At 39.8% G+C, this 24,436-nt stretch overlaps 1 protein-coding gene across 4 annotated transcripts in view; it reads right to left on the reverse strand.

Moving 5' to 3' along the window:
- Positions 1 to 10,044: 10,044 nt before the first annotated feature.
- The window catches only part of NPNT (nephronectin), a 76,049-nt gene continuing 61,657 nt past the window's right edge, over positions 10,045 to 24,436 (reverse strand). For all 4 annotated transcript variants that reach the window (XM_087826249.1, XM_087826253.1, XM_087826244.1 and 1 more), the window contains 4 exons: positions 22,533 to 22,619; positions 21,814 to 21,912; positions 14,207 to 14,463; positions 10,045 to 12,824 (listed from right to left, as the gene is read on the reverse strand). In XM_087826249.1, coding sequence (XP_087682375.1) covers positions 12,717 to 12,824; positions 14,207 to 14,463; positions 21,814 to 21,912; positions 22,533 to 22,619 — 551 coding nt within the window. In that variant the 3' untranslated portion in view covers positions 10,045 to 12,716. The remainder of the gene's footprint in view (positions 12,825 to 14,206; positions 14,464 to 21,813; positions 21,913 to 22,532; positions 22,620 to 24,436) is intronic.

Here is a 24,436-nt window from a genome sequence, read left to right on the forward strand (position 1 = left end):
ACACTAGCTGTGAGACACGAGGAAAGTGGGAGGCGAGTAGAACAGTTTACGGAGTGGACTGAATGGAGCCAAGTGTGGTCGCTGACAGGGTCCGAGAATCAGGGCACCAGGGCCGCGGACAGGAAACCCAGGTTCTCCCCGGAGCCCCGTGACCTCTCTGTGTGCGGCTGGGCTTCTGCCCGGGGTGAGAGAGCACACAGCCGTATCAGCAACAACTGCAACCCACAATTGCCTTTGCGGCAGTGACCCCAGTAAAGACTATCAACACGAATAAATAAGCTTCACGGCAAAGGAAAGACAGAGTAAATACATCTTTCTTATGCCTCATATGTTTACTCCCTTTACCCGCATCACAGGCATAGCTACGTTCTTCTATAAGCAGGAGCTATTTGACAGAAGTCCTAAAAACACATGCAGTGACAGGTAAACAGTGTCTCATCCACTGGTACATGCAGACAAATGTTGACAGCCCTGTGGGTTTCATTTTTCACAGAAAGGTTGCAGAAATTGTGCAATGAAAACTCATAAGTCTACTTAGATTCACCAGGTGTTAACATTCTGCTTTATTTGCTTTCTCTCTTCCTATATATTCATGTTTTTATTGTTGTTATTGAACCTTTAGAGAGAAAATTGTGAATTTTATTTTTTATGGGTCTTTCTTCATGAATCTCAGTGCCTGAAATTTATTTCCCAAAAGGTAACAATCATTTGGGGGTTTTTAGCTTCGTTTGAAACTTCTCCATTTAACTTTTCAAACAGCTGGTAGAAGGTCTCTTTGCTATGGTGCTTTTGGGTTCCAAGACCAGCTCTGCCCCTTAATATGTGCCTGCCCTTTAAAAAGTCACTTAATCTTTCTCAAACTCACTTTCTTCATCTGTTGCAGAGGCAATTATGTCTACATCCCAAGTTGCCGTGAGGATTAAGCTAAATACCATGGAAAACGCTCTGTAAGCTGTAAACTTTCTGTGTATAAACAAAATGTTATTATTCACAGTCCCAATGAAATAACATCAACTCAGATTCTCCTAATTATGAATTAGCCCTAAGCCCACGTTGAAGCCCTTCAGGTACTTGAGGGGCCCGCAGCAGTGCTGCTGTTGGCAGGCACCCTGTCAACCTCCAGGGAAGGCAGGGAGCCTCTGTGCGGGCCTAGGATCCAGAACTGCCATCGCTAACACAGTGAGCATCAGAATAGCTGCAGGGCTGTTGAGACCTAGACTTCTGGGCCCTGTCCCCAGGGTTTGATTCCGCAGGTCTGGGAGGGCCTGAGCATCTGCATTTCTAGTGGAAGCTGCTGGTGCCAGGAGCACACTTTGAGAAGCCACGGCTCTCAGGCATGGTCAGCCTGGGCAGATGTGTTTCATAGGCTAACTGTGGGAGAAAGCCAGGCTCTAGAGAAAAGCTTTATATGCTAAAGCGGTGCTTTGCAAACCCTAACAGTTGTACAGATCCCCGAGGGACTATGGTGAGCTGTGGATTTTGCTTCATTAGCTTTGAGCTGGTTCATGGTTCTGTTTTTAGAGTTGCACAGCTGATGCTTATGTTTCTGGTTTGCTGACCATACTTTGACTAACAAGGCTGGAGAGGTCAGCCCATGGTCACGCATTTGATTTCTATTAAAAAGAAAATGAAAAAGCTGTTTCCTATTTATTTCTAAAAACCTCAAGCTTCCTGCTCTCCGCCGCTTGCCTGCTCTTCGGATAACTTGGAGAGCGTGTTCAACTCTTCAGGAGCCCAGGTATGTTTTGCTGTTTCGTCTTAATTATCTTATTTAATGACAGATTTGAAGGAGCTTACAAAAGTACAAACCATGCAAAAGATAACTGAAAAACATGCTCTGAACCCGTGGCTCTTAGCTGCCAAAGAGGCAAAACAATTTCATGAGAGGAGACAGTGCTGGACTTTTCACTCATCAGTTAAAAGGCCTTCAGAACTTAAATTCTCATTCCTCTCTTAACTTCAAATTAAAAAATGTCATCTCAAATATTTTTCATTTTTGATTGGTGTGGGACAGAAACAGAACTATTTTGGAGGCAGAACTATTAGGATATGTCAATGGTTTGAATACATAAAAATAAATAAGTAAAAAAAACCAAACAGTGGCAAGTTCCAAGGATTGATGTCCTTGATAAATTATTGCTTTTGTTCAGAGAAAGGGGGGACTAGCAAGGGGAGCAGGTTTGGGGGAAACGGAGACAGGGAGGATTAAAGATAAACTCTAGTGATCCAGTCCGGGAGTTGGTAAGTTTGGAGCTCTCGGATCTTTCCAGTAATTGGTTGGAAATGTGGGAGTGTGGCTCTTGGAAGCCAAGCGAGAGAGGATTTCGGGGGAGTGGGGGCAGCACTTCCCACTGCCCGGTGCTGCTGGTGTGGTGACATGTGTGGCTTGAACAGTGGAGTCATGTTCATGATAACTGGCGGCCTTCGAAGGGCATTGGGCTGAACAGTGATGTTAGCGTCCAGAGTTAAAGAGTGAGACAGTGGCGGTAAGGCGCTGGAGGGTGGGTCTCATGCAAGTCACGCTAGAGAGCCTGCGGAAAATGGAGAGTCGGTGAGGAAATTTAATGTCAGGCCAGTGCTTATCAGCATCACCTGGAGAGCCTGTGGTAGCACAAGCAGCTCTGTAGGGCGGACATGGAACCCCTAGAATTTGTATTTCTAATATGTCCCCAGTATTGACGCTGCTGGGCTGGGGCCCACTCTTGGAGATCACTGATTTAATCATTGATTTAGATCCGGCTTTCTCAGTCTCTGCACTATTGGCATCTGTGGCCAAATAATTCTTTGTTGCTTGGAGCTGTCCTGTGCTTTATAGGATGTTTAGCAACATATCTAGACTCCAACCAATAGGTATCAGTAGCACCCCCAAGTTGTGGCACCCAAGAATGTTTCTGGGCAACACCAAATGCCCCCTGAGGGTCAAGATTGTCTGCATGTGGGAGCCACTGCTTTAGGATCATTCAACACAGCTGAAGAAACTGCCAGCGGGTCCAGAACCCCGGGCAGCTTGTGGCAAATGAAGGTAAGCGTCAGAGGCGCCGAGCAGGCAGGGTAGTCAGCTGTGCTCTTCCGATGGGATGACCGCTTGTGGGTGAAGGCTCAATATTTAGCTTTTAATGAAGGAACCCAGAAAATCAACTAGAAGCTAACCACTCTATTCCAAGTTGCTTTCAGAGTTATGCATCCGGCAGCCCTGAAAAGCATTTCTAGTAAATTATCCCCAATTCATGAATGTCCCTTTGTCCTCAAGACTGCGGGCTTCCTGGGTCACTGCCTTGCTTATATTTAAGTGTCCTCAGTCACCACTTCCTTATTGATAAGGCCCTGACATTTGTTAGACAAAGCAGTGTTCTGTGCCAGGTTAGCAAGTTTAAATATTTCATGGCCATAAGTTTTGTTTTTCTATTTATGTCTTGTAGGGGGCATATAGTTGAGTCTTGTTTTTTTATCCAGTCTGACAATCTCTTCCTTTTAACTGAGGTGTTTAGACCATTTTAAAATAATATTATCGTTAGTTTGGTTTAAATCGACCAACTTGCTCTTTGTTTTCTGTTTGTCTCATCTGTTCTTTCTCTCTCTCCTCTTTCTGCTACATTACTTAACAACTTTAAAATTTTTATTAAGATGAAAGGTACCTGACAAATTACCAGCTTTGAAGTGAACAATTCAGTGGCATTTCCTACACTCCAAATGTTGTGCAACCACTAACTGCTATTAAGTTCCAAGACGCTTTAATCACCCAAAATAAACCCCTAACCCACAGAGCAGTGATTTCCATTCCCACTCTGGCAACCACAATCCACTTTCTGTTTCCATTGATTTACCTATTTTGGATATTCCGTATAAATGGGGTAACAGAATATGTGATCTTTTGTGTCTGACTCCTTTCACTTAGCATAATGTTTCTGAGGTTCATCCACATTGTAGCACGGAAAAGTGCTTCATCTTAAGGCTGAATAATATTCCATTTATGGATGCACCATAGTTGCCTTATCTATGCATCTGGTAATGGACATTGTGACCATTTCCACCCTTTGCCTGTTGTGAATAGTGCTGCTCTGAAATGAGTGTACAAGTATTTAAGTAGCTGTTCCCAGTACTTTAGGTCTGTACCTAGGAGTGGAATTTCTGGGTCATAGGGTAATTGCATGTTTAACTTTTTGACACCTTGCCAAACTGTTTTCCACAATGGCTGCACCATTTTACATTCGCTCTGACAATTTCCAAATTTTCTTCATCCTCGCATATACTTGTTACTTTCTATTTTCTTGATTACCACCATCTTAGTGCAGTGATGCCACATGGTGGTTTTAATTTGCATTTCCCTAATGACTTATTATGCTAAACATTTTTATGTGTTTGACCATTTGTATAGATTTTTTTTGAGAACTGTCTGTTCAAATCCTTTACTCATTTTTTATTTGGGTTTGTCTTGTTGAATTGTAAAAGTTTCTTACATATTCTGGATACGAAACCCTTATGAGATATACAATTTGCATATGTTTTCCTCCCATTTCATGGGTTGTCTTTACACTCTCTTGATTGTCCTTTGCACAAAATGTTTTAATGTTCATGAAGTCTATTTTACCTATATTTTTGCTACTTATATTTTTGGTGTCATAGCTAACAATCAGTCGCCAAATCTGAAAGCCATGAAAATTTACTTGAATTTTTTTTTGTCCAAGTTTTATAGTTTAGCTTTTACATTTATGTTATTGATCAATTTTGAGTTAATTTTTACATATGGTATGAAGCATGGGCCAACTTCATTCTTTTGCATGTGGATATCAAGTTGCCACAGCACCATTTGTTGAAGAGGCTATCCTTTATTCATTCAATGGTCTTGGAACCATGGTCAGAAAGCAGTTCATACACGTGTGAATTTATTTATGGGCTCTCAGTTTTATTCCATTGGTCTATTTGTCTCTATGCCGGTACCACACTGTTCTAATTACTGTCGTTCTGTTGCAAGTTTTGAAAATGAGAAGTCTGAATCCTCCAATGTCGTTCCTCCAGTTAAAGATTATTTTGCCTATTTGAGGCTCCTTGAAATTTCATAATTTTCATATCAATTTGAGCATTGGTGTTCCAATTTCTTCAAAAAAGGCCATTGGGATTTTGATCAGGATTGCACTGAATGTGTAGGTCACTTTTGGTAGTATTGACATCATAACAATATTATGTCTTTTAATCCTTAAAGACAAGATGTCTTTTTATTTATTTAGGTCGTCTTAACATTCTTTCAGTAATATTTTATAGTTTCCAGTATACAAGTCTTTCCTCTGCTTGGTTAAATTTATTCTTAGTTATTATATTCTTTTGGATGCTACTGTAAGTAAAATTGCTTTCTTCATTTTCTTTTTGTATTGCTCATTGCTGGTGCATAGAAAAATAACGGAGTATTTTCTTATTGAGATATAATTGAAATGACATTACATTGGTTTCAGGTGTACAACATGATTCAGTATGTGTATATATTGCAACATGAGCACGGCAGTAAGTCTAGTTAACATCCATCACCATTCACACTTGTAAAAATTATTTACATGTGGTGAGAAATTTTAAGATGTATTTCCCTAGCCACTTTCAAATATGCGATACAATATTATTAACTACAGTCACCATGCTGTATATTACATCCCATGATTTATTTATTTTATAATTAGAAGTTTATATCTTTTGACCCCCTTCACCCATTCCACTTACTCCCTACCTTCCCTTGACCTCTGACAAACACCAATTTGTTCTCTCTATATATTAATTAGGTTTTGTTTTGTTTTGTTTTTGCTTTTTCGTTTTAGATTTCACATATAAGTGAAATCATATGGTATCTATCTTCCTATGTTAGGAATGTTAACTAGACTTCACTTAACATAATGATGGATGTTAACTAGACTTCACTTAACATAATGCCCTCAAGATCCATACATGATGTCTCAAATGGCAAAATTTCATTCTTTTTTATGGCTGAATAATATTCCATTGTGTATGTATATATACCACACTTTCATTATCCATTCATTTGCAATGGACGCTCAGGTTTCCATATGTTGGCTTTTGTAAATAGTGCTACAATGAACATGGAGGTGCAGGTGTCTTTTCGAGTTAGTGTTTTCATTTTCTTTAGCTAAATACCCAGAAGTGAAGTTGCTGGTCACATGGTAGTTCTATTTGTTTTTAATTTATTTTTTAATTATAGTTGACATACAATGTTATATAAGTTTCAGGTGTACAATATAGTGATTAGGCATTTATATACCTTATGAAGTGATTGCCAGAAGCCTAATACCCACAGGGCACCATATATAGTTATTACGGTATTGTTGACCATACTCCCTAAGCTGCACATTACATCCCCATTACTCTTTTTATACCTGATGATCTGTACTTCTTAATTCCTTTCAACTTTTCCACCTTCCCCCCTAACCTAGCTTCATCTGGTCACCATCAAGTTGCTCCCTATGAGTTTGTATCTGCTTATTTTGAGTTTATTTTTGTATATGGTGTAAGAAAGAGGTCTAGTTTTGTTTTGTTTACGTATTTCTGTACAGTTTTCCCAGCACCATTTAAAGATAATCTTTACCCCATTGTATGTTCTTGCATCTTTTGTCATGGATTAATTGATCATATAGCTGTGGGCTTATTTCTGGAATCTGTCTTCTGTTCCATTGATCTATATATGTCTGTTCTTATGCCAGTACTATACTGTTTTTGCTTGTTTTTGAATATTGTTTTTATTGACTTGAGAGAGAGAGGAAGGGAGAGATAGAAACATCAATGATGAGAGGGTCATTGATCGAGCCCGCAACCCGGCATGTGCCCCGACCGGGAATCGAACCCCGATCGCCTGGATCCTAGGTCGATGCTCAACCGCTGAGCCACGCCGGCCGGGCGTACTATGCCGTTTTGATTACTATAGCCTTGTATTAAGTTTGATGTCAGGTAGGTTGATACCTTCAACCTTGTTTTTTTCTCTCTCAAGGTTTCTTCAGCTATTGGGGGTCTTCTGTGGTTCCATATAAATTTTAGGATTATTTGTTCTGTGGAAAATACCTTTGGTATTTTGATAGAGATTGCATTGGGTATTATGGACATTTTAACAATGTCAATTCTTCCTAACCATGAGCGAAATATAAACTACCAATTATTTGTGTCATTCTCAATTTTTCTTTAATATCTTATAGTTTTCTGAGTAGAGATCTTTTTACCTCCTTAGTTTAATTAATTTGTAGGATTTTTATTCTTTTTAATGCAACTATAAATGGAATCGTTTTTTGAAATTCTGATAGTTTGTTGGTGTATAAAAATGCAACTGATTTCTGAGTATTTTGTGTCCTGCTATATCACTGAATTCATTTATAAGTTCTAATTGTTTCTTGGTGGACTCTTTTGGGTGATTATATATATTATATATATATAATTTATATTTATCATGTCACCTGCAACTAATGAGTTTTACTTCTTTGTTTCCAATTTGTGTGCCTTTTCTTTCTTGTCTAACTGCTGTGACTATGACTTCAAAATACTCTGTTGAATAAAAGTGGGGAAGGAGGACATCCTTGTCTTGTTCCTGATATTAAAGAAAAAGCTTTTAGCTTTTCACCATTGGGTATGATGTTAGCTATGGGTTCATCAGATATAGCCTTTCTTATGTTGAAAGGCATGTTCCCTCTCTCTGCACTTTGCTGAGAGTTTTTACCATGAATGGATGTTGAATTTTGTCAAATGCCTATTCTGCATCTATTGATAGAATATGATTTTTATAACTCATTTTTTTAATTGGTGTATCACATTGATTTTCAGATAGTGAACCAATCGTGCACCCCAGTAATAAATCCCACTTGCTCATGGTGTATGGTCTTTTTAAGGTATTGTTGAATTCGGCTTATTAATATTTTGTCAGGAATTTTTACATCTGTATTCATCAGGGATATTTTTCTTTTTTGTATATTTTGCTTTTTTTCTGGTTTTGGTATCGGGGTAATGCTGGTCTGGTAGAATGAGTTTAGGAGCCTTCCCTTCTCTTCAATTTTTTGGATTAGTTTGAGAAGTATAAGTATTATTTCATTTTTAAATGTTTGGTAAAATTCACTGGTAAAGCCATCTAGTTCAGAACTTTTGTTAAGAATTTTTTGATTACTGATTAGATTTTGTTATCAGTCTTTTCAGATTTTCTGTTTCTTTCTGATTCAGCCTTAGAAGACTGTATGTTTCTAAGAATTTATCCATTTTGACAGTTTAATATGTTAGCATATAATTATTCATAGTATTTTCTTATAGTCCTTTGTATTTCTATGGTGTCAACTATCACTTTTCCTCTTTCATTTCTGATTTTATTTGGGCTCTTTTTTTCTTGAGTGCGACTAAAGGTTTACAATTTTACTTTTTCAAAAAACAAGCTCTTGGTTTCATTAATCTTTTCTATTTAAGTATCTATTTCATTTATTTCCACTCTGATCCTTATTAATACTTTTTCTCTCTCACTTTGAGCTTTGTTCATTCTCTTTATAGTTGCTTTAGGTGTAAGGTTAGATTGTTTGAGATACTTGTTTGTTCAGGCAGGCCTGTATTGCTATAAACTTCTCTGTTAGGACTGCTTTAGCTATATCCCACTGATTTGGGGTCATTGGGTTTTTATTTTTACTTCTCTTAAGGTATCATTTGATTTCTTCCTGGTTCTCTTTGTCAACCCATTATTTAGTAGCATGATTTTTAGTCTCTGTGTTTGTGTGTTTTCTTCTTGAATTTTTGTGGAGTAGATCCTGCAACTAAGGATTTTGAGGCCTTCCGACAGTGAATGTTAACAGAAATAAAGGCCCAGACCCCTCAGTGTGAATTAGGCCTTGTTACTCAAATTGTATGGCCCCGGACCCGCAGCAGGGCAGCACCTGGGAGCTGGTTAGACATGGAGAATCTTAATCCTCACTCCAGATCCACCAACAGAAGCTGAATTTTTACAAGATCTCCAGATGATTTCCAGGCACATTAAAGGCTGAAAAGCAATGAGCAAAGGGCATGGAATCCACACTTTCGGAGCCTTCAAAGTACCACATACCTTTCTTTCAGAATAGCAATTTTGCATTCATTCACGACTTTGGTAAGCTCCCATCTTCCTCTCTAAATTGAAACCCCACAAAAGCAAGTCTGCTTTCTGTTGTATCCCAGAGCCAACAGTAAGTGCTCTAAAATCTGTCAAAAAAAAAAATCAATGAACTAGAATCTCATACCTCATACTTATCTGCTGCCTCCAACCTCAAATAGGTTTCAGAAGAGGTTTAATTAATCAACTTTTTTTCAATTATTTATTTTCAGTATTATTTTGTATTGATTTCAGTTGTACAGCATAGTAGTCAGACAATCATATACTTTACAAAGTGTTTCCCCCAATATTTCTAGTATCCACCTGGCACCATACATAGTTATTGCAATATTATTTTTTAATTTCTTAACATACTCAGAAAACATGAGTTTTCTAGATCTCCTAAGATGATTAAGGCTCTCTGAGATAAGGGAGCTGCAGTTTTTCTTTACCTTTTCTTAAAGTATGTACTTTCCTAAAACTTGAGTGTCCTAGCTGCCGGGGTTGGAAAGAAAGAAGCTATTTAACCATATTCTCTATAATTTTGTAGGATAACTTATTTTCAGTCTTGCATTTCATTAATTTTCTTTCTTTCTAGTTGTTTTTTCCATTAGAAAAGGTTGGAATATGAGTAAAATGTCATAAATTAACAAAATCAGCACTAGTAAAAAGGCTTTTTGTTCATAATTCATATATATTTAGATATTTGCTGACAGTGTACCCTGCCTTTCCATAAAACATTTTGAGGCAAATGTTTATAATTGAGATATAAGAAAACTAAAGCAATTTGCTAAGGTAAGGCATGTGTTCTGTGATCTGATCTCTTTCCCTGTCCATGCTGAATCAATATCTCATAACCTACAAAGCATGATAATTTGCGTAATATTTTTGTCCCCAATCATGGCAAGAGTAAATATTTTCTCAATTAAAAAAACAAAACAAAACTCAAAACAATAGACAACTGCTATTATTAACAGTGTTTTTATTTACAAAGAATTATTTTTATTTGGCTGTTTGGAAAACCACTAACATTTTTCACTTTAGAAAATATTAAATAATAAACAAGATGTTATACAGTACTTTGGATAACTTCTTCCATCAGTTTAGTGCAATGCATTATTGGCACCTAAAAGTGAAATTTTCAATTATTTTCCCCTTTCATCTTCAATTGTGCAGTTAGATGAACAAAAAGGAAAGAATCATTAAAAAGGGCTCTAAGGCCATATTTGCTGGCCCCCGCTCAAAGGCTCACTGATTTACACTCCCCTCCTGCCCTGCCTCCACCAGGTTAAATGACAAAAGATACACTGTTATACCTACTGTTCAAATAACATTACCATTGTGGAATTTGGGAGATTCAATTGATAAGAGAAAGAGATATACCAATTGGGTGAAGGAAAGGGCCTGGCAGGTGTGTTGGGCATGGCACTCCGTATCAGTGGCCAAGTTAAGTGGTCACACACATTGCAGAGAGAATGCACCAGTTGAAAGTCTCTGTAAACTGTGTTCTTTGTTATGGTCTCTTTAAAAATCTGAAGTATCACCCATTGAAAAAATGAAAGGGTTATACCTTTTTCAAGGAAAAAAAACCCACACCATCACATTAGGACATTGAGATACTAAAACATCTGTCCATTATGTTCTCTTTTTGGAATAAATATATATACTTTGGGGGGGGGGCAGTTTTGCTATTGTTTTAATACTGCTAGGTTTGTCATAAAGGGAGAGGCATTTTAGTGAGCACAGCATTTGGTGGATTTGTCCCCTTTTGATTCCTTTCCATTAGGAGCCAAAGAGGGAAATGCCTACATTAAACCCTGGCCTAGTCCAAATTACTTAGTTCTGGAGATTTTCATTACACAGTAATAGGATCAAAACATATTTTGGGAGATTCTGGAATCTGTTACTCTATCTTAAACATCCTTAACCTCCTTAAATACACATTTTTATCTAATCTCTTAAAAACCTCCAGAAAGAGAGGGGGAGAGAGAGAGAGAGAAAGTCACACTCCTTTATAAGGGATTCTAATTTAACAGCTGTCCCTGCCAGAAAACGCTCCCTCATACTCCAGTCTAAGCCTGTTTCCTCCTGTTCTATTCTTAGTGCATGTGGAGAACAGCTGGTCACCATCCTCTCTGTACCAACCCTTCATACACTTGAAAACCAGCAATGATTTGCCCCTCGGTCTTCTCTTCTCCTGGCCGAATAATCCCAGTTCCTCTAATTTTCCATCATAGATTTTTTTTCCAACCCTTTAATCATCTTTGTGATTCCTGGCAAAAACGGCAGAAAATATTTTGGTTACTGAATCAGAAATGAGGAAAAGCCTCAGTAGTAAGTTGCATTTTAAAAGTTATATACTTTTTAATATAAAGTTAAAATATGCAAGGAGGAAATATATTAGCTGAGGATTTTTAGATCTTAGAATTCGATCTTGTCCCGTTGCTCTAGTGTGTAAGCGAATCCTGTTCCGACACATTCAACACCTCAAAGCATGGGACTGCTCCCTATCCCATCCTGACATGTGGCACATAAGTTATAAGCTAGAGCTGCCTAAATTTATACTGATTTTAAAATTAGTATGAAAATCTATTCCAACGGAGCTGTTCCCCATGCTTCTCCTCACCCTGCTTCCATAAACAGAATCTTTCCTCTGAAACAGCCAGAACTTTCTCCCAGCTTCTTACAGATTACCAGAGAGAACTGTTATCAGGGTGAAAGCTGCTGGTTTTAAAGCGTAGTGAGCAACAGTAAGGGTCTTATATGCTAACTGCAGCTCTTGTCAACCTAAATGGTTTACTATCCTTTGCAGGGATCAAACTCAAGGTCATTAAGATATTCATCCCTGCGCTACCACAACCTGACACCATTTCCAAAATTCTCTTGCCACTGATATAAGGTCATAGAACTGGATAACATGTCACCGTGTATTTTTTAATTCAAAAGATCACAAGCTGCCTTTTCCCTTGCAACTAGAGTCTGTAAATATCAGGAACACGTAACTACTTAATATCAATAGCACATTTACACAAAACACAATACTAACGAGGAATTACGTGCCCACTTTACATAATTGTCTTTAAAAGAAAAATACAGATAACAAGAATAAATGCATTTTGATATGTTACACACCCTTCTTTTATGAAGTGAATGGCAGTAAAAGAGTTCAGATCAGTCCAGAACTAAGAGTGGAGAGAAGAATCGAATTTCACAAGCACATTGTACAACAGGTCTTAGGGGAAGTCAATACTACTCATGGTACAACACTGAACAGATAACAGCAATGGCCATCTGCACAAATTTCTTTTGAAAATGTCACCCAGAATTTGCTACAAGGAACACCTTGTCACCAGGATGAAGGATGGCACAGGTCACACACACAGAAGGCCAGTTCCAAAAAGAGCCACAGGATGGAAGGTAACACCCAGATGGCTTGTATGTGTCTACAAATGCCCCTTCTATTTCAAGGAGAGTGTCACTGTTCACTGGGATTGCACAAAAGCAGGCCAACAAGACCTGGGTCAATGAGCAAACTTTCTCTGACCCACTGACCCACTCTTCTCCGAGGCCTGGTGAAAGGGAGAAGACAGGAGGTGAAGGTTAGAAAGAGAAGAGGGAGTGACACCGGAGCTCACTGCTAGTTGCGGAGTTGCTCTTGTTCATAGCAGTGGCCCTTTTTCAAGCTCACATCATCCAATCCGATCTCCCCAGTGTGACCGCGCCTTTTTTCGCCTTTGAAGATGACCTAGGGAGAGAAGGTACATACTGATCAAGCCTCCTCTGCCCTTCCCCATACCTGCTCATTTAGGAAAATAAAGGCAAACTTCCCCCGACACTAAATAGTAAACTTACTTAACAGAAGGGAAGACTAGAGAACAATGTCACCTGAGGCTTGCCTTCTGGTAGAAACTTAATCAGACCACGCTACTCAGATTCAGTTACCCTTTAAAAGCCATTCTAAACTATAGACCGCTTCAATTTAGGAACGCTTATGATGTGGACACTTCTGTCAATGATTACCAAGGTTAAAAGTAAAAAGGGGGATGGGATGGAAAGGTGCAGATGGTGAGAGCTGAAGGTCTAAAAGATCACAGCCATGCAGCCTGTATCTGACGCCTCCCAGTTCCCCCAGTGGGCTCAGACAGCTTGGTCGAAAAATGGAACAGAATCAAACTCCATAATCCCATCGCAGTGTTGTTTTACTTAGGCAGAGACCAAGGACTTGCACTATTCTTACATTTTCTCTTTTATAGCATTCTTGCTGCTTTTAAAAACAAAAGAAACCTGTCTGTGCTGTGATTTGAAATGATTTATCTTGTTCTCTTTCTCTAATAATACATATTAAGAAAAATCAAAGTAAGATAAAATTCAAGACTATGATAAAAGCTGTATTAATGGAGTCTACCTTTTCTTTCCAAAAGAGTTCATAGAGACTATACCGACAGGCATAGATGCAGAATCTCTTCATAGTAACAGTTTTATAAGCATCAACATAGAGAAGACACTTCTTCCAAATACATCCATTCTTTCAGCGAGGTGGTACAGATCACCTGATTGCTCCATGTGACTTGATTACTGAAGCTAAAATGTATATATTCCATCAAAGCTTTCCCCATATCCTGTCCTGAATAGAACAGTGTCTTCCAAGCATATTGCCTGGGTCCCACCCAAGGCTGCTCAACTATGATCTCTGAGGCAAAGGGGGAAGAAACGGACTTTACAGAAACATTTTGCAAAAACAAAACACTTTACAGCAACTCCTGGTGGTCAGAGTTTGAAGTATAAGGAATGAAAGGCAGAGCAGGAAGGGTTAAGCTCACCACCCCTGCCCTTGGAAGTATCTCTCCATTAACATTTTTACCTTTTTCAATTACTAATTTTTTTTCAGTAAAAGGGGTCTACCCCAGGGTGGGGACAGTGGCGGTGGTCCTCGGTTACGATGAGGAGCGCAGGAAGGAGCAGAGTGATGAAAGACCGAGGCAAGGAAGGGAGTTGTGCCCAGGGAAAAACACAAACCTCTGTCTGAGCCTGAGTTAAGGCCGGGAACAAGGCTTCTTCCAAGGGGGACTCCAGGGTCCCCTTGGAAAGGAAAACCTCTAGGTCCGTGTCCTCTGCGGTTCTACTTACGCTCTTGATGTCGGCCCCTCGCAGGGTGATCTGGGTTTGCCGCCAGCCGTGGCCACCGTTTCTCCCCCACAGGGCCGCTCCATGGGCCCCGTGTTTTCGCACGAACACCTGGAGCGTGCCCGAGTGCAGCCCAGTGACCCTGTGCCTGAACGACAGGCACAGGTCGCCTGAATGCATGAGGTGGCCGAGAGGTAGCACCAAGCGAGCCGCCTTTCCCCCCGGGGCCTTGGCTGCCGAGACGGTCAGGTACTGTCCACCTGCAGCGAGAAAGGCAGGGCTGTGCGTGGGCGCCCACACCCCTCCCTAGCCAAACGGTGTGGACAGGAGTTGTACCTTGGGTTTTTTTTTTTTGCTTTAATAAACTTCACACTGTGACAATCATTTGTAAAGAATTCCCAGCTTATTGAAGGAGAAAAATATGACTTATTTCTATGCCTGTCTCAAATTCCATGGTTTTGTGTTTACAGAAAACACTCATTGTGCTCATGGAGAGGCAAGTTTCTCCAAGGACGCACAATAATTAATAACCCTAACACTGGGAACACTTGCGGTGGCATATGATCAGACACAGACAGGCATGCACAAACACACACCTTCACCCCCTCTGATCCTCGCCAGGTTATGATTATGTTGTCAAACTGGCTGGCTGATTGGGGCGGCTGACTTGAAGTTGTCAGGGAGAATTTTCTACACGGATAATTAACCTCCAGGCGGTGGAGCAGATGGTGGTTTAAAGGGTGCTAAATCTGTTCATTATCTCTTCTTGCTTTTTATTTTTTTTAGAAACTCTAGAGAGAAAATAGTCCTTTAAAAATGCCCAGAGCTGCACTGGCTGGTGTGGCTCAGTGGTTAGAGCATCAGCCTGCACACCAAAGGGTCTGGGGTTTGATTCCCAGTCAGGGGCATGTACCTGGGTTGCAGGTTTGATCCCCGGCCACCACCAGGGTGCGTGCAGGAGGCAACCAATAGATCGATGTTTCTTTAACATCAGTGTTTCTCTCTCTCCCTCTCTCCCTTCTACTCTCTAAAGATCAACAGAAAAAAATATTCTCAGGCGAGGATTCGCAGCAACGACAAAACGCCCCGAGCTTGTTCTGTTTCTCACACTGTGCACCTCACCCCAGGAAGCTGCAGAGGTGTCTGGAAACCCTCCAGCTTCCTGGAGCAGCAATTTTATGTAAAGATAAGTGGTTTACAATGTTTTTATATCATAAATATATAATATAATAAATATAATGTAATATATAAATTTCTGATTACATATACATGAACGCAAAATGTTAATAAAAACTGTCACTTTGGGCAGGTCACTTCGTCCTCAGATCCCTTGGGCTGTGGCGTGGGTCTCCCTGGTTGTCAGAGGAACTGCAATTAAGGGGGGAAAGTCTGAGCAGCAGTGCGGGGGAAGGCTGCCTCTCAAGAGAGCGAAAGTTACAAGCGGTATTTTGAAGATCGCTCCAAGTACAAATGACATTCCTCTCCGGCTGTTTTATTGGAGCCAACTGAAAACACTCTCTCTGTTTCAGCCCTGACTTATCCACAGGAAAATGTGGTGGGAATGCTCAACACATGCATCTGTTTTGGTAGAAACTCCACTTACTTTTCAATGAGAAGACAACCATTGTTTTTTATGCTTAATCTGTGTCAGACACGATAAGGTTTGGAAGTCACTCAAGTGACTTCTTCAAGTGCTCTCTGAGCCGTCGGAGACCAACAGGTGATCTCCGTGCATGAATTCAGGGCCAGGCCGTGCTGTGCTCCACGGGGGCATCTCGTGAGCCCCGCTAACAAGCCTGTGAAGTGAAGGCTTGTCCTGCAGATGCAGAGTTAAGGCTCTGAGAGGTGAAGTCACCCGAGGTGTCACCCAGTGAATGGCAGAGTAAAGGTTTGAGTTCAGAGCTGCCTGACCCCCTATTCAGCACTTGCTGCCCTCAGGTTGGAATCACTGGTCTGCTTGCTTCTCTCCCCCAGGAGATATGAACTCTCTGATGTCAGAACCAACTGTTTCCCCAAAGCGCCCATCACATTCCTAGCATACGGTAGGAGTGTAATGCCGTTTGTTGAATAAGTGATGTTCTAAGAATACAGGGGGGGAAAACAACCAAAACACTGCAAAGAAATAGGTCTTTGAGTCATACACTTGAATCACCAACAACAAACACAATTTCTTATCCTACCACCTCCATCCCCCCCAAATTAATGGAAATGGTATTTTAGGCCACAATATTTAGATGGATTTTAAAGGTCTCCCCATAAGTCAGCTTTTGAATCATCACAGGTATTTTGGTTAAGACTAAGATATAAGGTTATTACAGTTAACCTGCAAGTTTTAAGAAAACAAGGATTATCTTAAGTCTCTGTGGAATGTATACTAATATCACTGCCAGATGCTGCCTGCAAATAAGGCAAGCTAGCCCACCGAGGCACCCTAATAAGAGTCAGACAACCCTTTTTAGAGTTATTTAAAACTCTACAATGTAAAGCATGAGCAATGAGGCTACAGTTGCTCTTCCTCCACAGAACTGCTCTGTGAACATTTTTTGCATTGTTATAACTTGCTTTTTTCACAAATATATGAACCATTTTTCTATGTCAACCAATACAGACATTTTTCATAGCTTCAAGTATGCCATTAATAATTTAGCCAATTTTTTAACTGAAGAACATTTAAGTTGCTTCCAGATTTTCGCTCTAAGATAATACCATAAAGTAGTAAGACAAGCAAAAAAATTAAGATTTGCAACACATGAAAAAGGACTGTTTCCTTTTAACATAAAGAATTTACAAATCAATAATAAAAAGAACACAAAAGAAAAGCATCTCAGGAAAAAAATAGACTTTTAAAATGTGAAAAGATGGTCGACTTTACCAAATTCATTTTATTTTATTGTGAAAAGATTTTTAAAAGTAGTTTAGTAAGATCAGTGTTAGGGATGGTCCTTAAATATTGTTTGTGAGAATATAAGTTGCTATAACCCTTATGAAGGGCAATTTAGTAAAATTTATCAAAATTCAAAATTCAGAATGCAAGTTCCCTTTGATTCAGCATTGCACATCTAGGAATTTATCCTACAGATTTAGTCAAACATATGTGAAATGATATGTGTAGACAGTGTCCACTGCAGTATTGTCTGAACTACCAAAAGGCTGGGAACAACTGAAATGTTCCCCAGTGGATGGCTGGTTAAATACAAGGGAACATGTGAGGAATGATGGAGTAACAGCCAATAAGAATGAGCGTGTTCTGTAGGTACTGACATAGGACAACCTTCAACAGCAACGGCTAATGCTATTCGAATGGTGACTCTGGGACAGGCACTGCTTTAAATGCTTCATATATGTTGAAAGGATACTATTGATTACCCCTGGTTAGGTGACTCGCTCAAGGTCAAAGCTAGTGAGCTGTGGTGCTGGGTTTCAGCTCAGGTATTCTGGCTTTAACATCTTTGTTCTTCATGTCAACTCTTAAAACCATATCCTTAAGTGACAAAAGCAAGGTACATAAGAGGGTGCTTTGCTGTTGTATGGACAAATATATCTCTGGAAAGATAACCAAGAAACTGGTTGCATCTGGGAGGGCAACTGTGAGCCAGGGCTGGAAGGCAGCTTTTATCTCCACTGTGGATTTATTTTTCCATTTACAAGTATTTCAAGATAATACTTTTTAATGCTGCACCAGACATACTTGTATGTACATGCTGGCATGCTTGTTATATATTTAAGTGAATTCCTGTAGCTACGAGGAGCGGACAGAGCATGGAGTCAGCTGCTTTTAACCCTTGATCCCCATTGATCAGGGTTCCAGGAAAAGGACCCCAGGTGCTGCCTTGACATTACAAGAAAGGGGTGTATCGTCAGGGCCACAGCTATGTGCCTGCAGTGAATCACCACATCTGCTGGCTGCACAACTTTCCATTCCTTAGAGGGATGTATTAATTTCACTATCTCACAATTAAGTTTAAGATGGAATGTGATAAACAAAACCCAGGGAGCAAAAAGGAAGGGCAGCTAGCAAATGCGATTATTTTACAGCTGTTTCTCAAAGCTGTAAGTTTATTTAATTGAAGGTTTCTCTTCCTGGAGATATTAGCATTTAAGAATATTTACATATCTGGATCTTGGATAAGAAATGCACATTAAAAATCAGTCATAACTGTGCAAATCCAAACATATATGTTCCTTTACACGTGGTATAATCTAGATAGAAACAAGTAAACAATTAGCTTGGTAATTAGATAATTCAGAGATATAATTCATTAAATGGCTTATATTTACACACATACAACCTCACCTAAACATCCTAGAAGAAAAACAGGCATTTTTCATCAGAAGCTTTGTTAGTATTTCTTCATCAGAATTTGGAGAATTCCCCAACACATTCTAAAAAGCCCATCTGCAATTCCAACTTGATAGATACCATGCACTCCTGACCTTCCAACTCCCTGCCCTCCTCTGGTCTTCCTGTCCACTTTCCAACTGGAACCTTGCTGCTCACCAGTCTCCTTGGGTTACCTGAGCATTCCATTCTGGGCCAAGGCTCTCAAAGCTGGTGTAAGAGGTTTCTAGCCCAGCACTTATCCAGGGCTCAAAACCTCTTGCCATACGTCACCCAGTCAAATGCCTCTATCAACAGAGAGCTCCTTACTTCAACATCAGCTGAGCTCTTTTTAGACAGCTCTATTGGGAAGTTCTGTCAGAGAGTGAACCAAAATCGATCTCTGTAGTTTTCACCTACTAGGCCGACTTCCACCCCTTTGTGGTCACAGAACAATGGTGATAGATGTTGTCAGTCAAGTATTTGAAAAGCAGCCCCATTTCACTATTTCTTCTCCAGGCTGAGCACTCTGGTTTCTTGCCCTGCTCTTCCACAGGCTTTGAAACACTTTTCCACCCAGAGCATTCTGAGTGACCTACATTTATCTCTATTCTTCTCAGACCAGAAAGAACCCACCAAAGTGGATTTTCCATTCTCAAAAAAAATACCATATTTCTAGGGAAACAACCCAACTTTTTGGCAGCAAAAACACAGGGTCCTCTCCTTGATTTCATTACCCACTAAAACTCTAAAGTCTGGCACGCTTACTGCGAAGGCACTTCTCCCCCTCCTACAGCTGCGTAACTGGTTTCTAGACCATGAGCCCTACCTTGTCTTCCCCCCATTAGATTTCACCCTCTTAAATGTGGCCCATGATCTAATGTTGTGCAGCTGGTGTGGCAGCGCTGCCTTTCCATTTGTTCTGTCCTATCAGCCAACTCACCAGCTCCAGCTTTCCTTGCCTGCCATTTTAATTTCCAATCCTCTTCTCGTTTTTCTATCAGAGGGCAAGTGGAATTGGGGTCACAACAAATTAAAACATTTACATATGAGTTGAATAATAAAAAAATGTTGGGATGTACTAAATTAGTTCTATAATGTAGTATTAAAATTCTAAAAATCAAGTATTTTACTATCTACATAGATGTATAATGAATTCTTTTGAGTTTATTTAGCATGAATTACTCTCCCCAGTGTACCTTACTTGAAAAGGTTATTCATTACGACCATGAATATGCCTGGCTGCTAACAATCCTTCCTTCTGTAGCAAAGTACCCCTGGTCAGTGGCCAGTGAAACCCACAGGCTGGGATCTGCCAGTTGCAGCATGCACACCACCACAGGACACAGAGACCAGGCTGTGGGAGCGTGAAATCCCCAGGACACTGCTGCAGGCGTCCAGACACCGAACTGCCCGGAGGCTGCTGGGCAGCACAGAGGGGCCTGGACATGAAGTCTGTTCTTTTGCTCAGTGCAGCCTTTGAAATTTATGTACACTCTGGGCCTCAATATTCCCTTTGTGAAATAAAAACAATATTGCCTGCTTCACCGCATGGATAAGAGGATATTAAATAGAATTAATGAGATGGCCCTGCCAGTGGGGCTCAGTTGGTTGGAGCGTTGTCGCCTACACAGAAGGTGATGGGTTTGATTCCTGGTCAGGGCATGTATGGAAGGCAACCGATTGATGTTTCTGTCTCCTTTCCTCTCTCTAAAATCAATTTAAAATATATATAGAAAATAAAAAATTAATGAGTGAGTGAAGACTATAATAGGTATTAAATAAATGTTGGTTTCTTTCTAATTCACAGATATACATGACATTAATTATAATAATAGTGTTCTAATAGTCAAAGGGATATAAAGTACAGCAGGGGGAATATAGTCAATAATACTGTAATAACTATGTATGGTGCCAAGCAAATGCTTGAATTATCCAGATGATCACTTTGTAAATTACATAACTGTCTACCACTGTGCTTTATACCTGAAACTAATATAAAATAATATTGAATGTCAACTGTATTTAAAAAATAAAATTAATATATAATAATAATATTGTCCTGCTCAGAGGTAACCTTCAATGAATGAGGGTTAACAAGAGACTGAGAATGAAAGAGGCTGTTCTTGTGCATGCATGTCATTAAAAATTGTTTTATAGCTAAAAGAAATCTAAAAAACCCACTTGAATTTATGGAGTATTTCATATTTTTAAGGCTTACTTAAATTTTCATTTTTAAACATCTATTATTTCCATCTTAGGGGATCTAATGAAATACTTTAGTCTAATATTTTAATACCTTGCTACTCAAAATGTGCATCAAGGATTAGCACCAGAGGTATCCCCAAGGAACTTGTTAGAAATGCATCGAAATCTACATTTTAACAAGGCCCCTAGCTGATTTGTACAAATGCTGAAGTTTAATAACTGGTGTAACAGAGCATATCATCTCCCAAGTTAACTTTTGTGTGTTTTCTGTTCTTCTATATAATACCTGGGATGGTATTTAAGAACTAGGCTTTTAATTAACATCATTTTTAGTTGAAAATATACTTTTTCTTCACATCTTGTCTCTTTCATTTCTAAATCAGAAGTATAAAAAAGAAAAAAAGACACCAAACTCTTCATCCTTCCATTAAGTTGACATCATCCATAAAAGATTTTAAGTACCGAGGGGAGGGAAAAAACCAACACTATGTAGCCTCGCTTCCTAGAACAAGACAACAGAACATCTTGCAAGTACTAACACTTTAGGTTAATAGGAAGTGTGCAATTTAAAAGCCTGTTAATTTTCTAAGGAACTGTGTCTATATCTACCTTACTAAGAACATTCTCTAGTGGAGTAAGTAATGGTGATTTATAACTAATCTCTCCAGCATCCAAGTTATATTGAATTTTTTTTCAGAAAGTTATTCACAACTTCACAGAAATTTCAAGTCTCAAAAAAAAAAAAAAAAAAAAAAGACATGATTGAGAAAACAACCAAGAACAACTACCATGGCTGATGTACTTCCTTTATGCTTGGGAATGAGGCACTACAAGTAAATTGAAAATTACAGGTTAAAATAAGCCCAGGTTTTATTTACCAAGCTTTTTGAGAAGTATTAGCTGGCCTTTTAATGAACTACTCGTCTTCCCATAACATAATTCTAGTTGACAGCTAACAAATTTAGTTCACTTAAAAAATGGAATACAAATTCTGGACAAGATCTCTCTTTACCCTCTTCATAGGTAACCAGAGATGTGTCACAGTGCACTGAAATGTGTCCTAGAGTTAGACAACCGGGCTTACCTGCTGGGTCCCTCACCGGTTCCCAGTGCAAGTCACTGTCTTTCTCCCTGATCCATCCACAAAGCCCATGGTCAAAATTACAACTGTGTATCAGGACACCTGCAAGGAAATGACCAGAAAGACTAGTAAACCACAAACAACAGACATGCACTTGTTAACAAGGTTATCTGTACAAGTGTTCTCTCCTGTCCACACTTCACTAACCCACCAGAACTTCTGTCCAGGAGATCAGAAGGAAATCACACGAACCCCTGCACAACCGTGCATGTGTGTGTGCTCAGGTGTAAAAACACAGCACACAAATGTTGCCCAATTATGGCCTTGTTACAACATCACTTATAAAATATGATTTTTCTCCTCAGAGTTTATATTGCATGCTGCTTTTATATATATATATACATATATATATATATATATAAAAAAGATAATGATTACTCAATTATTTGTGCCCAACTGATTAACTGCAGAGGAAACTCAGTTGTAACAAGAAAAAAGGATCTATAATTTTCCCAGGTGTAACCTAACAATCTACAATTTAAATATTATTTTCATGAAATGGAGGAAAACAATAAAATGTCGTAACGGTACTAAGAATATAAGTATCTTGGGGTGGTAAACACACAATACAATATACAGATGAATGGTCACCTGAAACCTGTATAATTTTATTTACCAATGTCACCCCAATACATTCAATTTAAAATAAAACAAGTATCTACCTGGATCATCCTTTGCTGCATCATCTGCACTGACTCCTCGTTCAATTTCAAATATTTCAAACAAATCATTTGAAGGCTGCCGTGGAACTGCAAGAGAGATGTTTTTTGTTTTGTTTTGTAACGAGGTGTTACCTTTAACAAGGGGCAGGGGAGAGAAAGACCTGGGCATTCACTCATCTGGAATAAAACATTTAATTACATTTCACACGTGAAGCTTCATGAAGCTTGTTCTGCAGTGATGTATATACTGTAACATTTATCTGGGTACAAATAAAAACTGGTTTTCAAAAGTTTCTAAAATTCAACACAGAAACACATTAAAAGGGTTTAATCTGGAAAATACATTTTAAAAGAGCGACCAGTTTCTAGTAGAATATTAGTCGCTATGAAATTCACGTTTTCATCTCTATGTAAACTCTAGATGGAGGATATTTTAACTGAAACACCTGCCACCGCGGTGAGGGTTTTGGTGTTCTAACCGCAGCACCGACTCCCCTCCCTGAGCTCTGCCGGCTCCTCTGGGTTTCTCACCCTGGCCGCCTGGCTTCCGCAGGGGCCCTGGTTCCTTTAAGGTCAGATCCAAAGGCCTTGGTTCGGCGCTCAACCACCACCCCGCCCCCGCCCCCGCCCCCGAGTGCCCAGGCATGCCATTCATTTTCAGTCTCGGACTCTGTCCCCAGCTTGGGAGGCTCTTCCTGCTAATTAACCTGCCAAATGTCCCCTCTACGGTCACTGCCCAGTGTAAATATCACTGCCTGGGTGAAAACGTTCATGCCCGGGGCGAATTAAATTCTTCCCTTGTAGTTCATAGACTCTTGTTTCCACATCTCTATTCTACTCTTTCATAGACTTGCTTTTATTTACACGCTTGTGTCTGTCCCTCTGCTAGTCTCTGAGATCCCGGAGGGCATCAATCATGTCTTATTCATGTGGCATTTCCCGGGCGTAGCTTGGTGACAGGCAGGCACTCAATAAGTGTTTACTGAGCAAATGTGAAGATCTTGTCAAGAGACCCATGCACTCTGTCAACCTTTTTTCTCACTGAAAGAGCTTAAGTACCCACTTTTTAAAAAATGGATTCATTTAAATCATTAGTTTTTAAGTCTTTTAATGTGTATTTGATTGCCGCCCATATGCCAAGCACCGTGGGAGCCTGAGGACAGAGGGAAAGGGGCAAACAAGGTCCAGCAAGGACCTGGCCCTCATGGAGCCAGCACTCTAATGGGAGAGACAGACATAAACTCGAAGGCCGACACGCACGACAATTCTGAATGTTGACAAGGGCCAGGAAGGAAAACACCAGATGACGTCTTGGAGAGTCACTGGGGTGGGAATGGGAGTGTAGGAATGGGGGGGCGGGGGAGGAATTTTTGGCCAAAGACTAGGGAATACTCCCTTTTCTTAGCCGGAACTTAAATTAATTAGCCCTGTTTTTATAAGGCAGGGAGTGAAAGATGTAGAACACCGAGAACATTAGTCAACAGGGTTCTTTTACAACAATGTTCCTATTATTTTTAGCAAGAATTTTGAAAATGAACCACCTCATAATGTTTACACTGATTTTTTTCTTTTTTAAGCTTACTGCTTTGAAGTTTTTCCGTTGTTTCAAAATTCCAGACAGGAAAGCCCCTCCCCACATATACTCAGCCTGTGAGGGATAGAGGAGCTGGCTCACAGGCAAGCTGCAGGGATCCAGGTGCTCTGGGGTGCGGCACATGCCCGCCCTCTTTTACACCCGAGGACTGACAGCACCGACATCCAATCACAGCTTTCCTCCCCTTGTTTGAGGCTCTGAGACAGAGAGTGCCTTTTATCTACTAGAAATACTACAAAGTTGTAGGCGAGCATGCCAGAGAAAGTTAGAAAAACTCTACAGAACCATCATTTTTTTGTTCCCTTAATCT

This window comes from Miniopterus natalensis, chromosome 1 (assembly GCF_054644295.1).
Source record: "Miniopterus natalensis isolate mMinNat1 chromosome 1, mMinNat1.hap1, whole genome shotgun sequence".
Lineage (NCBI taxonomy): Eukaryota > Metazoa > Chordata > Mammalia > Chiroptera > Miniopteridae > Miniopterus > Miniopterus natalensis.